This window comes from Astyanax mexicanus, chromosome 17 (genome assembly GCF_023375975.1).
Source record: "Astyanax mexicanus isolate ESR-SI-001 chromosome 17, AstMex3_surface, whole genome shotgun sequence".
NCBI lineage: Eukaryota > Metazoa > Chordata > Actinopteri > Characiformes > Acestrorhamphidae > Astyanax > Astyanax mexicanus.
The window spans coordinates 40,615,511-40,634,173 of NC_064424.1; the positions used below are offsets into that span (position 1 = coordinate 40,615,511).

Genomic DNA, 18,663 nt, shown 5'->3' on the forward strand with positions numbered 1-18,663 from the left:
TTCATATACAGTGTTTCCCCACTGTATATGAAGAATCCTTCATATAGAGTGCACTCCAACATAATTGGAACAGAAGGGCCAATCCCTTTATTTCTGCTGTAGACTGAAAACATCTGACCAACATTTCAGTATTTACATCTGCATCTGATACACAGTTCAAAAAACCCTTAATCTGAACCCACCCAACTTTCTTCTAAGTGGAAGTACTGGAACATGTGTTTGTCAGGTGTGTTGAATTGTCCAGGTGTGTCCTGATACATTAATTATTCAAACAATAAAAAGCATTTACATTAGTTTCAGATTTGGGTTTTATCTGTGCAGACTCTGCATTTATAGTAAAAGTAGTAACCAACATGAAAACCAAAGAGCTGACGATGAGTACAAAACAAGCAACTGTGTTGCTGAGAGAAGATGAAAAATTAGTCAAAGCCATTGCTCAGATATTATCTGTAGCCAGAACAACAATTTGGAATATCTTGAATAAGAAAGTCATCACTGGTGTACTTAGTAACAGGTGCTGCATAGGTAGGCCAGGAAAAAACACAGCAGTTGATGACAGAACCATTGTGAGTGCTGAAAAGAAACCCCCTAAAACAACTGTTAGTGACATCAGCAACAACCTCCAGAGGAGAGTTGTTAAAGTTGTCTAAAGCGCTGCCACTATGAGCAGGAGGTCGCAGGTTCGAACCCCCACTCATGCAGCTTTGCCATCAAGCAGCCGGCGCTCAGAGGGAGCAAATTTGGCCCAGCTCCCTCCGGGTGGGTAGATGGCGCTCTCTCCCTACATCACTCCTAGGGTGATGTCCACAGCACAGAGCGTCTGTGAGCTGATTTATGGAACCGAGTCGCTGCACTTTTCTCCAAGCGCGCTGTGATGCTGCTCGGCAATGCTGCATCAGCAGCAGCTCGAAAAGAAGTGGTGGCTGACTTCACATGTATCGGAGGAGGCATGTGTTAGTCTTCACCCTCCTGGTGTGTTGGGGCATTACTTGTGATAGGGGGAGTCTTAGTGAGTGGGTTGGGTTATTGGCTGTGCTAAATTAGGGAGAAAATGGGAAAAAATTGAAGTAAAATTATAAAAAAAAAGAACTGAATGTTTACCGTTTAAACTTTTGTACATTTGAGTTCACTGGATTTTGTACCATTTCAGTTTATTTACTGGACCTGAAGAGCACACAATTTATTTGCCTCCAAAAAAAGACACAGTAATACTGATTAATATTGATTACAGCTGAGGTCACTCACCATGCGGGTATTCCCAGCTGCTGTACTCAGGGGGCAGAATGAGAGGGCAGGTGGTGGGCACGGGAGTGGTGTTACTGTCAGCGAAGAAGGGGATGGTGGCTCCTGTGGAGACGCAGAACAGAGGAGCCGAGCTGTCTGCTGACTGAGGGTGCTGACCCTGAGGAAGCGCTTGGCTGGGAGCGTGGCTGAACGCGCTGGGGGACATTGTGGGGGCCTGGCCAGACGGGTCCTGCTGGGAGTGGCTCTTGGTTGGGATCTCCTCACTGGCCAGCCCCCCTGCTCCCTGTTCCCCCTCTAGCTCGTCCTCAGCGGGAGGCGCGCTCGGAACCACCGGTCCCGGGCTGAGACTCTGCATGGGCGGTAATGGAGTGTGTGGGAGGGGGTTTGGTGGAGGTGGTCTCGAGGGGGTCAGGTTGACAGCGATGTTTCCAATGTAGATGGGCAGAGTGACCACTGTCTCAGGAGACTTCAGTGAAACCTGTGAGACGTGATAATAAAAATAAGTGATTTTCAGGCTTTAAATGTTGATTTCTGAGTAAAATAAGATACACAACATACTTTACTTTCTACATTAATGAATGCAGTTCTAACACACTATTTAGTGTGACAGTGTGTGGTTTGGGACACAGCCTATATATTTAGTGATGATGATGATCATATTTGCAATGCATAGTTGTCCCAGCTCTTCAGCCTTTAGCCTTTCTTGTATTTTTGCAATATTTGCCAATCATGTATAATATACAGGGGTTGGACAATGAAACTGAGGTGCACATTAAATTCTGCCGTGATTTGGGCAGCTGTGGTTTTATGTTTTTTGGATACAATCCGGGTTAGCACCCAAACATCCGTTTCAGACAGCTTCCGCTTACAGCGTCCACAGTTAATCCTGTTGGATTTGGTTGGTCCTTTTTGGTGGTATGCTGACATTACCCTGGATACCGTGGCTCTTGATACATCACAAAGACTTGCTGTCTTGGTCACAGATGCTCCAGCAAGACGTTCACCACCAATTTGTCCTCTTTTGAGCTCTGGTATGTCACCCATAATGTTGTGTACATTGCAATTTTTTGAGCAAAACTCTTACTGGTGCAATAATGTGCAATTACTGAAGATTGGCTGCCAAGCTGGTCCAATTTAGCCATGAAACCTCCCACACTAAAATGACAGGGGTTTCAGTTTCATTGTCCAACATTTCATTGTATATATATATATATATATTATTAAAATATGATTAATAGTTTCCATGTCATAATTGTAATATTACATGTAATAACAAGTAGCCCAAATCCAATCTTTTACATCATATGTGACAGGTGTGTTGTGTAGCTGTATAAAAAAAACATATAGAATCTGACATTTTTAGTTCTGTTTTAGGCCACTTCAATATGTGGTATTGATATCCGATACGTATCAGAAACGATTCCTGTTGTCTGAACAGCCAGAACACATTTACAGCAAAGTGAAGGAAATAAGACACAATGGGCAGCAGCAATATGTAATGGCTTCAGTAGTGGAAAAATGAATTAACAGAGCTCAAAAATATTTGATATTTTTCATTTCAATAATATTAGAATAACAGACGTGAAGCAGCCACATGCTGCTGTTCCTAATGAATTAGCTGACCATGGCTACACAATATGGCTATGGTGTTAAAAGAAAAAAAAAAACGACTATGGCTGAATAATGTGTCCTTTTTTTAGTGAGGTTTAACCCAATTCTTAATGATAAACGCAGCAGCAGCCTGTACTCATTCATAGCTATTGGGATTCTGGCTGGGATTAAAGCGAAACTTAATGTGAAGCACTTCCCTGATCTGACACATGCGTATTGCTCACAAAGCATGAACCATTCAGACAGATGTCAGATAGGGTCGCATTAAAAAGACTGTGTGAATAGCTTAAACTAAATATCGGATTCGGTCAGAAACTTGGATTCAGGCCACTTTTACCACTTTTATGACATTGAAACCAGAGAGCTGTATATGGGTGAAAATCGAACAATTGTGATGGAAAATTAATTAGAGCACAAATATCGTTCATAGCCAGTACATCGGTTTGGAATGTCCTGTAGAAGAAATTCGTCACTGGTGTACTAAGTAACTGCGATTGACCAGGTAGACCAATGAAAAACCCAGGAGTTTTTGGGGCCACGTTTACCTGCTATGTGAACATAGTGTTTGCCTGTTTTCAGATTCTAGTGTTCTAATTGTGTACGAAATATGTTTTTTACTTATATGTTATACATATGATGGTGTTTTTATTTAGTCTTTTCTCTAAAACTCACAGCTTGATTGAGATTGGATTTATTGATGCTTTGAGCTGTAAGAAGTGAATTGATAGACTTATTTCCTATTTGTACACATTTAGCATACCATGGTTCATATTTCAAATATATGATGCTAATACTGCATGGAGGATTATTGAGTATACAGTATTCAGTAATCAGTACACCTAATGTAGTGGTGTCAAACCCCGCTCACCCCGGGTCTCTGTGGCTGCAGGTTTTTTAGTCCAGCCATCCTGAAGTATCAATTGTTTAAATCAACCTGATTAAACAGTTGGAATTGGGTTTGCTTTTGGTTGTTTAGAATTAAAATACAGCCCTTTACAGATAAAATCGGACACCCCTGAACTTATATGCCTGTATTTGAGGGAGGAGTGAGGCCTTCAGTGACTGACCTGGATAAAGTAGTCAATATCTATGAGGCTACATCCAGTGAGGCCAGACTGAGGGAGAGGAGGAACGATGATCTGCTCTCTCCACTCCGCATGTTTACCCGCCTTCACACCGGCGCCTTCCACCTCCGCTATTGTCCGCAGGTCGAACATCGGCCGCTTCGTCTTATAGGTCACTTTCTGTTCCAGCGGAAAAAGAGCAAAGATAATCAGTGACATTAAATAAAGAGCCCTGCTGTTCTGCTGAAGGTCTCTAAACTAAAAATAGACCAAAATGGAAGAAAGCAAAGCTAAAATAAAATCTGAATCGACACAGCAAGGTTAGGTTATGTAATCATAATATATAAAGCTGGATACAGAAAAAAAAGACCACTTCAAAATGATCAGTTTCTTTAATTTTACAATTTATAGGTATATCTTTTAGTAAATAAAAATATTGTCATTTAGAGCATTTATTGGCAGAATATAAGAAATGCTCAAAATAATGAAAAAGATGCAAAGAAAACAAGTTCATATTTGTTTAGAAACAAGAACAATAATACTGTTTAACTTAGTTCAGAAATCAAAATTTGGCAGAATAACTCGGGTCTTGCATGCACTCCATCAGTCTTACACACTACTTTTCGGTGACCAAAATGCCAATCCTGATTTGTTTGATAGCTTGTATAAATATGAATATGAATAAATATGAACTTGTTTTCTTTCCATTATTTGAGGTCTGAAAGCTCTGCATCTTTTTATTATTTTGACCATTTCCCATTTTCTGCAAATAAATGCTCTTAATGAAAATATTTTTATTTGGAATTTGGGAGAAATGTTTGTAAAATAAAACAACAAAGTTCACTTTACTGAAACATATACCTATGAAGAGCAAAATTAATCTTTTTTGCTGAGCTGTACATTGACATGCCAAAAGTCATGGGATAGTACAGCAGCATATACATAAGTAGTGTGAAATGTTACCTCAGGGAATGCTTTGAGTGAGGTTGAACACTGGCTAGTGTGCTTATAGTCAGTGATGTCAGTAACAGTGTTACTATTTCCAATCCAGTAATCATTTTATCCAAGTTACTGTGCGTTACTATTTTTAGCCAAAACAATAACAGGCTAGTGAGCTAACAAGCTAACAGGCTAAAACTAGCACTCGGGCTGAACACACACAATCACACTTTCTAGACAGTAACTTTGACTAAAGTGCAGCATGTTTAATGCATGCATATGAATGTAAGAAAATCTAAAGTAAATACAGTAAATAGCAAAACAAAGATAAAATAAACTGTGCTTTCAATAATATTTGTAATATCTATTATCAGAATATGGAGTTTATGTAATTGTGTCAAAATTTTGCGATATTGTGTATGACACGATATGGAACACCCCTATTGGGCATTTAACATTCCCCGATACACAGTGTCACATGTTTGCAGAGAATACTTCATAGACGGCATTACCTCCCATAGTGGACAGCAGCACAGTGTTTATTAATGGTTGTAACTGCGACGATTCTGGTAAATATCACATCCCAATTAATGGAGGAGACCCCGCCCACATATCCCACAGGTCAGTTCAACCTACTTTAGCTTCGATAGAATTTGTCAAAATTCATGGGACGCAATTCTTGTCCCTGTTTAATGCTATTTGGCATGCAGGGCCGTTTCAAGGCATTTGGGGCCCGCAAGTAAAATGGACCCCACCAAAAACCATGACCATTGCATCTCTGTATTAAGGTCTTAAAATGTCTGATCAAGTGTGGTTCAAAGCAAAGCAATGGATTAAAGCACTATATTTCAGTTAATAAACCTAAGATGAGTAAGGACATGTAAAGTTATTCAAATATTGTCAAATATAAAGGATAGGTTGAGGTTTTAGTGTGTTGTGTCCATGATTTGAAAGTGAAACTAATGTCAGTTAGTCGGTAGCTTTATCTGTTCAACTGTTAAAGACAGCAAACAACTGGCGAGCATGAATAATGCTGAACATGTTCCAGTCTGGTTAGGTTGTACTTTCCTGCGTTGATCGTCACATAATTTAAACCTGTTGGCATGTTATTGTATGTTTGTTTAGTATTAAAGCTCAAGTCTCCCACCTGTATGAGGCTGGCTATCACACAGCCTGTGTCTTTTCCGGATTTGTTGTGTATCTCTGTGGACAGTTTGATGATTTGTCCCGGAGTGTATCCTCTCAGGTCACTGCGAGCCTTCAGCATCAGAGTGCCCGTCTTCACTAGGAGGTAGGTGAACTTCTTAGTTGTCACAGCGCAGCTGGGTTGCTGGGAGAGGAAATTATTTTTAGATATTGGAAGGCAAATCAAACATGTTCTAGAAATATCTTCTCCGCCTGGAGATTCAACAGAACACAATGGTATGACGTTTGCAGGTATTTAAAGTATAAATATCTACAAAATCCCACGAGAAATGTGTTTAAGGATAAAGTCTATCAAATCTGAAAGAGAAAGGTAATGTACTGAACTTGCAAAATGTAATACAAAATACCAGTTTGGACACATCTTCTCATTCAATGTTAATCTTTATTATTTTTTCTTTTCTACATTGTAGATTAATATTAAAGACATGGAACCAATTAAATGACACATTAAGAGTTATGTAATAAACAGTAAAAATGGTTTCTCCTCATAATTTATCCCCTGATCTAAACCTGATGAACTGAGATGAGTGATTTTAGGTGATTTAATTGGGATGAGCTGGAGCTTCACAGCGTGAAGGAAAAACAGCAACTACTGTTCAGCACCTCCAGGAACTTCTTCCTTCAAGATGCTGAGAAAACTATTCCAGGTGACTCTCCCTCATTAAGATACTGAGATTAAAATCTCACCAAGAGTCTGCAGATCTGTCCTTAAAGATAAATGTGTAGCACTTTAAAGTATAAAACAAAACAATATTCTATTTTGGTTAACGCTGTTGTTTGCTAAAAAAATCTGTATGTGTTCCTGTATAGCTTTAATATAGTCTTCAATATTAAATTTACAATGTAAAAAATCATAAAAAGAAAGAAAACATATTTTGAATGAGATGACGTGTGTCCAAATTTTACTGTCAAGTTGCTCATTGCTATCTCACGCCCTGCCAACAATCTAGTTTCCTGCTTTGCACCTGCATCATTTAAATAACAATGCTGCTTGTGAATATATCTATGCTGATGGGCGTGGTGATCTGGAAATCAGGTGTGTTCAGGTACATTTCTGACGCATTGCTATCTTGGCAATGGAAAACACACAGTAAAATCCACAGTGTAAAAATCACAGTGTAAACAAGTTTTAACTCTGGGAGTTTTTCTAACAACCCTCAGTGATAAACAATCCACAGAGTTGGTGTATATTATTATTCAGAGTTAAAATTCAACTCTACCAGGCTCCGCCTCTTGATTCTGCTGTGTGTGTGTGTTTGTGTGGTTTAGCTTAGTTGAGGTGGTTCTCCTGATGGAGCGTTATTATTCACCCTCTTGGTATTGTTGGGTTGGATGGTGGATAAGGGTCTCCATCCAGTTATTGAGTTATTATGGGAGAACCACTGCTTTTTTGACAGTTTTTGATGGTCTCTCTTGTTCTAAATAAAGCTTAGATTAGATTAGATTTATTCTGTGGTATAGCTCACATTTTATAATGTTTTATAGATACTCTGGTATATAGTTTTTTGGGTGAAAGTCAGAAAATACACACAAATTAATTCAAACCAACTTAAACAAATTTAATCAACAATTGTTGCTTTGCCTTGTTTTCCAACCCTACAGTGTTGAATTAACTCTAAAATATTAACACTGATGTGAGTTACATAGGGTTAATATATGATTCCATACGGTGTTGAAAATTTTAACTCTTGTGGTAGAGTTGATTTAACACTATAGTGAGTGGGACCATATGTTATCTAGGACAGTGTTAAATTAATCTCTTACAGAGTTAATTTGACACTGTCAATTTTGCTGTGTAGGTGCACTGCTGACTGAATACAACATAGACAACAGTCAACCGTCAGACGTTCATTGCTATCTTGGAAGTGCAGGCGCTCTCAGTGCAAACACATGAACGCACAGAAGCGCAGAGCCCAACGGTATATACAGTATATTCTAACATTAGTGCAAATAAACACATACTTCCTGTACAAGGAGCTTTTTTTAGACTAATTAGACTTAGTATTCTTACCATTTGTTCAAATAGATAAAATTTACTACCTCATCTATTACAAATTAGCTTTCTGTTTATTTACAACTTTACACCATAGTAATTCACAGTATTATTCTGTATTTAATAAAGAACTCTGAAACTCCTCACCTCTATATCAGGCACCTCATTGAGGTTCAGCATGTTGAGCAGGTAGAAGGGTCTCTGGGTCTTATAGTCCTTCGAGAAGCGTGGTGTGTCTATTACAGCCCTGATTCTGTACACGATCTTCCCGAATGGACCCTCGAAAGAGGTGGGAGCATGTTCTGAGAATGAGAAGTATTTAAAAGGTTTGTTATTCTGATCATTTAGTTCTCATAATAAACCAAAAAACTAAAATACTTCATTAATTTCTTCTAGAACTACAAATACTCTTTAGAAAACTGCACTAATGTACTTTCTAGATACTTTAAACTGCTTGGCACGACTTGATATGCTTGGTATATATCTGGAAATTACATGCACTATATGGACAAAAGTATTGGGAAATCTGTTCATTCAATGTTTCTTTGGAAATAAAGGATACACTGTTTCACTATTTAAAACTGGAGCATTATACCCCTTTTAGCTCACTCCTGGCATATATAGGCATGGTGCCAATAGGTTTTAGCCAGTCTTATGAGAAGTGGTATTGATGAAGAGACTGAAATATGATTAGGAGTTCTCATAAAGGTCAAAAAAAGCCAATCAGCTTTGTGGTTAAGCTGGGAGTGGAGCAGGGTCAGCACATTAGTCAGTAGCCAGAAAGCCTCTGCTCTATATGGAGATGTGCATAAGCGCAGGAGCCAGAACAAGCTGAAAAAACATGCTTTTTTAGGAATTATAGAGCAAAAAGCTGCAAAATAATCATGAGGTTTTATCAGATTTTATCAGTGATTTATAATATGTTGTTGAAATGGTAATCAGAAATTTTCAGTAGTTTTCAGTATTTTAGTCTCTCCCTATTCAAATATAAGAGGGGCTAGTCTTGTATGAGTGGATATAGAGTAGATACTCATTAGCATTTCAAATATTGCCATATTGCAAATAGTGCACTGACTTTTCTATTAAAGGCATTGGTCATATTCTACTGGCAGTACTTCTAATGTGTATATATTGCTGTGTCTGCACTTTATAAAACTTAAAGTAACAGAATGCAGTGGTATAATAAAATTTGGGCACCTCTGATCATTTTCATGATTTCTTTCCTTTATAAATCATTGGTTGTTCTATTAAATATAACATATAGCAGATGGACATAGTGGTATTTGAGAAGTGAAATTTTACAGAATCATTGCACACTTTCTGCTCTAATATATGTTTAACTGAAATTGCTGATCCGAACAACCAATGATTTATAAAATGATCAGGGGTGCCCAAACTTTTGCATACCACTGTACAAATACATTCTTGTGAAAATACATTTTTGTATTTGCCCCCTACAGATTTATTATAATTATTTTTTATCATACTTACATTTTACATCCTACATCAGATTAACAAACATATTTTAATACCAGACAAATATAACCTGAGTAAATATAAAAAAATAAACAGTTTTTAAATTATAATTTCATTAATTAAGGTAAAAAAAAAAATCAATATCCAAACCAACCTATACCAAACCATAAATGTAAAAGTGTTTACCCTTAAACCTAATAACTGGTTGTGCCACCCATGCCATTAACAACTTTAATCAAGCCTTTCAGAGGTGGTCCTGTTGGTGTACTTTGGATCATTGTCCTGCTGCAGAACCCAAGTATGCCCGAGCTTGAGGTCACAAACAGATGGCCGGAAATTCTCCTTCAGGATTGTCTGGTAGACAGCATAATTCCTGGTTCCATCTGTTACAGCAAGTTGTGTAAACCTTAAAGCAGCAAAACAGCCCAAGACAATCACACTACCACCACCATGTTTTACATTCAGTATGATGCTCTTTTTCTAAAATTATGTGTTAGTTTTATACCAGATATAACGGGACACACACCTTCCAAAAAGTTCCCCTTTTGTCTCATCAGTCCAAAGAATATTTCCCAAAGTATTTTTTTTTTGCAAATGTGTCCTTAACTGAGTCAAGCATTGCTTGCAGTTCTTTAAATGTTGTTCTAAGTTCTTTTGTGACCTCCTGGATGAGTTGTCCATGCCCTTTTGGAGTAATCTTGAAAGGCCAGTCACTCCTGGGAAAGTTAATCACTGTTCCATGTTTTCTTCATTTGTGAATAATAGCTCTCACTGTGGTTCACTGGAGTCACAAAGCCTTAGAAAATTACTTTTTCACATAAAGCCAGCTTGGTTTGGATTGCTTTTTTTCCTTTAATAAATAATACTTTCATTTGAAAAACTGCTTTTTATATTTACTCAGGTTATCTTTGACTGATATTAACGTCAGTTTGAGATGCAAAAAAGCAATAAATACTTTTTCACAGCACTGTAGTATTGTGTCTATTCTCTGAGACGCTGGGTACAGTGATCTAAAGCAGTGAGCTGGGCTGAGCAGAGAGAAGGAGACTAGAGCTAATTAGTCAGAGCCGGATATAGCACTGTCAGTGGAGGAGATCTATCTGCTCTAAACGGCCTCTTCCTTCACAGAGATACGACAGTGACTTGCAGGGGCTCATTTTGGGGAGCTATTAATGGAGGCGGATGACAAAGACAAACAGGAAGACTGGAGAAAAAACAGACTGAAAATTCCAACTAGAAACTGAGGGAAGGTCTGTTCACTATTGGACGGTTTGGTAGGAGAACAGAAAAGTGAGCATGATGGAAAAATGTGCATCATCATCCAATAAAACACAATATATATTTAAAGAACATCCAGCTCACTGCAGTTTTCAGGTTAAATACATCAAGTGCTTCTGAAGTGCCATCAACAAAATGACTAATCAGCAGTTTCATAACAAAAGGCCTGGAAGCTTCAGTCAATAACATCACTCAGGGAGAGTGTAGATTGATGTTTTCAGTGGAATTTCACTCACTCTGCCTCTCAAATGCAGTTAATTCCAGAGCTTTCAGTAACACTTTACAATAATGATCACAATTAACAATACATACCGCAGTAATAAACAAAATAAATAAATATGGATAAGTAATGTTTCTACTAATTAGTAACTGCCATTAGTTAAGACATCATTATTTTTTCATTATTATTATTATTTACGCTTTAGAACTGAGTAATGTTTAATAATGTCTTAACTAGTGACAAGATAGACAAGATCGATAAGAAGCACAGTAAAAATATATAAAACTATAAAAGATGCTAACTGAGGCTTGGAAAATTAACTATGCCTTATAAAATATAAATAATAAAAGCTGTAACCTCAAGATAAGTTTAACCCTTTCAGACCTGAATTATCTCCAGTGATGGAAAAAAATGTATGAATGCTGTTTTCTGTCTGCAATGCACTGAATTAAATATTAAATATTCAAATATTCAACTGTAAACCCTATATAGTAAATACATACAACCAACTAAAATATTTCATAGTTTTTTACGATTTTATATTTCATATCTACCTTTACATTTCATAAACCAGGCCTAAACAGTAAAAAAAAATATTAAAAGTGCTCTAAATCGCATTAAATAAATTAGTAAAAATGAGCTGTTACTTTTCCTCAATGGCTCTAGTACTACTGCTTTTCCAATGTTTTTGCAGGTGATGAGGCCAAGCTAATTCTACTGTTTCTTTGGATTATAAGCTTGTTGATTGGCTGGTTCATGGTCTATTCTGATGACCAACAGCACTCAATTAGTTTCATGTTCAACAAACGATTTTAAAATAAAGAAAATACATGATGTCCATTATAATAAACGCAGGGTCTGAAAGGGTTAAGTAAACGAATATATGCAAGAATATATAAATATAAACAATACTAAACTATACAAAGTATAAAAGTAACATAACCAAAGATAGGAAGTAGTGCAGTAATATAGAATAACTAAGGTAAAAGGGAAAGCCAGTGTCAGCCGATATGACAACACTTGTACGTTGTACAGCGAGTGATTATAGTACAGATAAAATAGGCTGTGATTAAAAAAGCATGTGAGGCTTTTTCCTCAACTGTCCTCCTCTCTCCTCCGGCTCCACTGGGGACAAAAGATCTCCTGAGTCTGTCTGAAGAGCAGCTCTGTCACAGGAACCTGCCACTGAAACCACCGAGTCCATCTCCACATCAACTACGCACCCCGCACTTCTGACCAGCTTTTTCTGACGCATCTCTTCACCTCTACACTTAATAACTATTTGAGAAATTCCGGCGTAAGTACTGTTACTTAATATTTTTTCCTATTGTAAAGTGTTATCAAGCCTTCTTATAAAAAGGCCTTTTGTTAGAACTGTAATGTAAGTAGTGGTGATGATCCACATTAAGCCTTTTCTCTGGCTGAGTTCATTGTCTAGAGCTATTGTCTAGACTGGGTGACCACAGGTATTTACAGTTTCCTCCAAAAGTATTGGAACAGTGAGGCTGATTCATTTATTTCTGCTGTAGATTAATATGAGACAAAAGATCTGATACACAGTTTAGAAGATAGCACCTTCTGTCTGAACCTTTCTATTTTTCCTGTGAGCAAAAGTATTGGAACAGATAAACTTAAAGGAAATTAAAGTAAATAAGACTTATCTTTATTTGCAAATGCTTTATTTGTAATGACTCCCACACAGTCTGAGTTCACTTTACATCAATTAAGATTAATGAGTCCATCCCAGAATAAGATATGCAAGATTAAGCCATGACACTACCCCCACTGTGTTTCACGGATGAGCTGGTATGTTTGGAATCATGAGTAGAATCTTTCTTTCTTCATCATTGCCTGAGCGGCTATAGCGCAGCAACTAGATTCTGATACATCGTCTCACAGACGCCTCGTGCCGTCCAGTGCCACCTTTGAGCGTGATGGGGAGAGAGAGCGCCATCTACCCACCCGGAGGGAGCAAGGCTTATTTTGCTCCCTCTGGGCACCGGCAGCTGATGGCAGAGCTACATGAACGGGATTCGAACCTGCGTCCTCCCGCTCATAGTGGCTGTGCATTAGACCACTGGACCACTCAGGGCCCCTGGGTATGTTTATAAAGTATTATAGAGATGACATTCATAGAAAGTGTTACTGAAAACTCTATAGAGTGAACAGTTTAGAGCACACAGCCAACTAAACTGGTAGACAAGCTGCTTAAACTGAGCATTCTTATAGAAAAGCCTGTTGTTAGAACTGTAATTTAAGTAGTGGTGGTGATCCAGACACAGAGAATCCAGCCAGTCAGTTAGACAGAATCGCCATCAATCCTTTCCTCAGGCTAAATTCAGCTCTGTGCTGCTGTCTAGACAGGCTGACCACTACTGCTGCTTCCTCTCCTTTAATCTCCACTGATCACGCAGGAGTCTAACCAGTGATGGCTTGTATAATACTCTTATCTCAAGAAAATACAGGTAGAAATGTATGTAATTGCAAGTAATCATGCGCTCAAGGTGATTCAAGGTCATGTATGCTTATATATATTTGTGCAGACATTAAAAACAAATGTATTTACTGAATAAAAGCAATTTCCGAATCTCTGTTCAACAGAGGTAACTCATGGCCTTACTTTCATGGGGTGGTCCTGATGAGAGCTAGTTTTATTATAACGTTTTTTGATGGACTTTGTGTGTGCACTTGAGGATGCTCCCTTTTTAAAAAACATAAAAAATCTAAATGTCTTCACTAAATAAAATCTAAATTTAAAATTTTATAGATTTGTATTTTATATCTCACATTCCTAGGCCCTTTAATATAAGACATGCTCATCCTAATTAAAGGCTTTAAAAGCTACATATCTGCTAAAATGAGCAGGATTTGTCTCCCAGTATGCGCTTCTGCAGTCAGACAGCAGAGGGCACAGTGTGCAAGCACTAATGCTATTACCATAATCTGAGGATGTCAAACTGAGGTCATGAAGGCGCATTGAACTGCACTGAGTCCTGTACTGTTTATTCTGCACTACACCATTTAGTGCAGCTTGAGAAGGACTAGGTATCTACTGATGAGTTAAATGAGGTGGGCTAAAATAGACCTGTCACAATAATTATGTTACAGTACAATATATGGGCATAATGTCAATAATCATTGCTGACATTAATATTTCTCATTAATGTGAATTAATGTGTCAGTACGTTCACTCTGTATTCAAAAGGCACTCAAAAATATGCAGTAGCAGTCAAAAGTCTGGACCTTCTCATTCAATTTTGCTAGTTTGAATTGTTTCCCTTTATTGCAAATGAATACTGAAGTGATCCAGACTATGAAGGAACACATAGAGTCGGGTAGTAACTTAAAAGTGTTAAACAAACCAAAATACTCTGTGAAGCTCTGTTTAGGTGCTCTTATCTGGGGAGCTGTTAACTTGCAGTTTTTGAGGCTGGTAACTTTTGTTGTTCCTTTCCTGGGGCGGTCCTGATGAGAGCCAGTTTCATCATAATGTTTTTGATGGTTTTTGTGACCACACTTGAAGATAGTTTTAAAGCTCTTGGAATGTTTTGTATTGACTGACCTTTATTTCTTAAAGTATTTTTTTTACTTAGTTGAGTAGTTCTTGCCATACTATGGATTAGAACATTACTGAAATTGGACTATTCACTCTAAACCAACTCTACCTCTTCACAACAAATTCAAGTAATAACTCTTGACAAGTTCAGCATAGCTGTTAACTGAATCAGATGATTAAAGCTTATTAATACTACTCAGCAGGGAGTAGAGCTTAGATTCTCTGCCCTAACCCGACCCGACCCGACCCGAGATTTCCCACCACTTTCCTCGGGCCGAGTCAGGTCGGGCTTAAGAAAATGGTCTGTGATGTAGGCATCTGTTTTTTAATGCTATATTTATTATATATAAAACTATAGCGTGATCACAATATAGATATGTAACAAAAACTGTGTTTTGAATAAAAATTGCTCAAGTTAGAATGTTATAATCACGCAGCTCTGGGGCTCAAACACACGTGAGCTCCTCCACATGTCTGCATTACGCACTGTCTGCATTGCAGCGCTGTGAGTAGCTGTTCTTAATAAATATTTTTCTTAAATAATAATAGGTCTATGCTTCTTCAGTGTTGCAATGTTAAATAACATTGATCAATGTTGGGTTTTAATCGGTCTCGGGCTCATAATGACAGCTTATGGGTTGGGTCTTGCTCGGGCAGAACGTGCATGGGCTTTGGCCGTGTTGGGTTGAATTTTTGGGCCTGATCTAAGCTCGAGCAGGGACAACAAACATAACTTCATAAAATCCAACACAGAAAACTGGTTCCACCAACAAAAGGCTGTTGCACATAATTACATTACATTACAACACCTTAAAAAACATTAGTGACCACCACTGTGGATGGCCTGGGGAGCCAAGGAGCTGTTGTGCAGAATGCTGCTGCAGCAGCAGCAGAACTGGAAGGTTTAGAGACTTGGGGCTTTTTTGACCTCACACCTGCATCCACTGCTCTTCACACATTACAGAACACTCCTATTAGAGCTCCTCACTATTCTCAGAAGAAGTGAAATGTCACTTTCTGTAAATTCTACAGATCCTTTCAGAAACACATCAGTCAGGAAGGAAAAGGATGGGGATTTCCACCATTATCAGCCAAGCCTGCAGAGATCAGGTGGCCTTGGCAAATCCCGTCTTTTCTGATTGTCTGAACTGAACTCTATTTGGAACAAAGATAAACAGTAACCTGTAAAATACAGAGAGTCCAAAAAAATATATTGTACTGAAACAGTTCCTTCCCAACAGACAGGAACATCTAACCCTCCTGTTATTTTACACTAAACTTTTCCCTGGGTTTAATAAACATGCTAATGGAAATGACCAATTCAATGTTTCTATTATGTAGAGCTGGGCAAGATGATGATATTTGAAGCATTTTTATAATTGCATCGACATTATGCTTTTTTTGAGCATATGGACAATACAGTATCATCAGTGCTAAAAAAACGCTGATCAAAGTGTGTGTAAAAAAAATCATTATGAAAAAGCATGATCATCATATCCTAAACACTACTCAATCATGATGAGTATTAAAGAGTATTTGCTCTGAATATTAAAGAGTATTTGCCCTGTTCGAATATTAAATAGTTTTTGCTCTATTTGAGTATTAAAGAGTATTTTCTCTGTTTAATAATTTAAGAGTATTTGCTCAATTTGAATGCTAAATATATTTTCTCTGTTTGAGAATTAAATAGTATTTGCTCTATTTGAGTACTAAAGAGAATTTGCTTTATTTGAGTATTAAAGAGTATTTGCTCTGAATATTAAAGAGTATTTGCTCTGTTCAAATATTAAATAGTTTTTGGTCTGTTTGAGTGTTAAAGAGTATTTGCTCTGTTTAATAATTAAAGAGTATTTTCCCTGTTTGGGTATTAAAGAGTATTTGCTCTGAATATTAGAGTATTTGCTCTGTTTAATAATTAAAGAGTATTTGCTCCATTTGAATATTAAATATACTTTCTTTATTTGAGTATTAAATAGTATTTGCTCTGTTTAAGTACTAAAGAGAATTTGCTTTATTTGAGTATTAAAGAGTATTTGCTCTGAATATTAAAGAGTATTTGCTCTGTTCAAATATTAAATAGTTTTTGGTCTGTTTAAGTAATAAATAGTTTTTGCTCTGAATATTAAAGAGTAGGTGCTCTATTTGAGTATTAATTAGTATTTTCTCTGTTTAATAATTAAAGAGTATTTTCCCTGTTTGGGTATTAAAGAGTATTTGCTCTGAATATTAGAGTATTTGCTCTGTTTAATAATTAAAGAGTATTTGCTCAATTTGAATATTAAATATACTTTCTCTTTTTAAGTATTAAATAGTATTTGCTCTATTTGAGTATTAAAGAGTATTTGCTCTGAATATTAAAGAGTATTTACTCTGAATATTAAAGTGTATTTGCTCTATTTGAGTATTAAATAGTATTTTCTCTGTTTAATAATTAAAGAGTATTTGCCCTGTTTAAGTATTGAAGAGTATTTGCCCTGAATATTAGAGTATTTGCCCTGTTTGAGTATTAAAGAGTATTTGCCCTGAATATTAGAGTATTTGCTCTGTTTAATAATTAAAGAGTTAAATATATTAAATGTTAAATATATTTTCTCTGTTTGAGTATTAAATAGTATTTGCTCTATTTGAATATTAAAGAGTAGTTACTTTATTTGAGTATTAAAGAGTAGTTACTTTATTTGAGTATTAAAGAGTAGTTACTTTATTTGAGTATTGATGAGTATTTGCTCTGAAGAGTATTCAGATAATTATTAGATTAAAGGTTCATTGATCCTTTATCTCACCTGGGATGAGAAACTGGAAGGGGAAGTTGTGCTCTCCGGGTGGTAGAGTACCTGCAACACAAGACACACAGAGATATAACATCAGAAAGAGTGAAACATGGGTGAAGATAAGTAATAATTATGCATGAAGTCACTCTACTGTAAATCTATCCAAGTTATTTTAGCCATGCAGAAGAGTTAGAAAGTACAAAGAATCTGTGGAAAATTTGGAACTTTAAAATTGACTGATCTTCTCATTTCTCCTACATATTCTACTATTCTATTATTATGCCACATGCCACAAAATCTAAGCTTCTTCTCCCACCGCTTTTCGGTTAGAACATGGATATTTTACAGGATCATATGACCCTGATTATTTATATAATATTTACGTTATTTCTGCGTTTTAAAGCAATCCAACGCATGGTCTTCATACAGCAGACATTTTTCCCACAGGAATCCATTCATATGTGTGCGTAAACATTTGTCAAACATTTTAAAGGGCTCTGCGGGTCACATTTTTAAAATCATTTTTCTGAATGTTTGTGTAGTTTTAGGAAACATGCTTCCTGAACTGGTCTAACGTGTGGTTTTGGTAAAGTTCTTGTACAACTCTTCTCCATAGGAATGAATGAATGACAGAATGTTCTAAACAAGTACATTCCATCCCACCAGCTGAGTGAGAAACCCATGGAATGCACAGCTTTTAGGCACAGGTTGCCATATTGAGACAGCTCTATTAGTCAGCAGTATTTGCATTTCTTCATTAACCAAAAGATTTTGTCCTCCAGCATTTAGCCAAAAGTATCTGTACACAGCACTATTAGCCAAAAGTATCTGTGCTCCAGCATTTATCCTCATTGCAACATTTAGCCAAATCCTATTGCCCTCCACTATTTAGCCAAAAGTATCTGGACACAGCACTATTAGCCAAAACCTTCCGTCCTCCACCATTTAGCCAAAAGTATTTGTCCTTCAACATTTATCCTCATTGCAACATTTAGCCAAATCCTATTTCCCTCCATTATTTAGCCAAAAGTATCTGAACAACAGCTCTATTAGCCAAAACCCTCCATCCTCCACCATTTAGCCAAAAGTATTTGTCCTCCAACATTAAGCCAAAAGTATCTGACCACAGCTCTATTAGCCAAAAGTATCTGTCCTCCACCATTTAGCCAAAAGTATCTGGACACAGTTCTATTAGCCAAAACCTTCCATCCTCCACCATTTAGCCAAAAGTATTTGTCCTCCGCCATTTATCCAAAAGTATCTGGACACAGCTCTATTTTCCAAAAATATTGGTATTCCACCAT

General features: G+C 37.1%; 2 protein-coding genes across 2 annotated transcripts in view; both read right to left on the reverse strand.

The window, feature by feature from the left end:
• mamdc4 (MAM domain containing 4) overlaps positions 1-18,663 on the reverse strand; it is a 173,389-nt gene that overhangs the window by 8,473 nt on the left and 146,253 nt on the right. The gene's annotated exons all lie outside the window — the stretch shown is intronic.
• arrdc1b (arrestin domain containing 1b) overlaps positions 1-18,663 on the reverse strand; it is a 97,769-nt gene that overhangs the window by 8,473 nt on the left and 70,633 nt on the right. The window contains exons 3-7 of the mRNA XM_007246053.4: positions 17,372-17,422; positions 8,206-8,360; positions 6,007-6,189; positions 3,924-4,100; positions 1,246-1,723 (exon numbers count right to left, since the gene is read on the reverse strand). Coding sequence (XP_007246115.1) covers positions 1,246-1,723; positions 3,924-4,100; positions 6,007-6,189; positions 8,206-8,360; positions 17,372-17,422 — 1,044 coding nt within the window. The remainder of the gene's footprint in view (positions 1-1,245; positions 1,724-3,923; positions 4,101-6,006; positions 6,190-8,205; positions 8,361-17,371; positions 17,423-18,663) is intronic.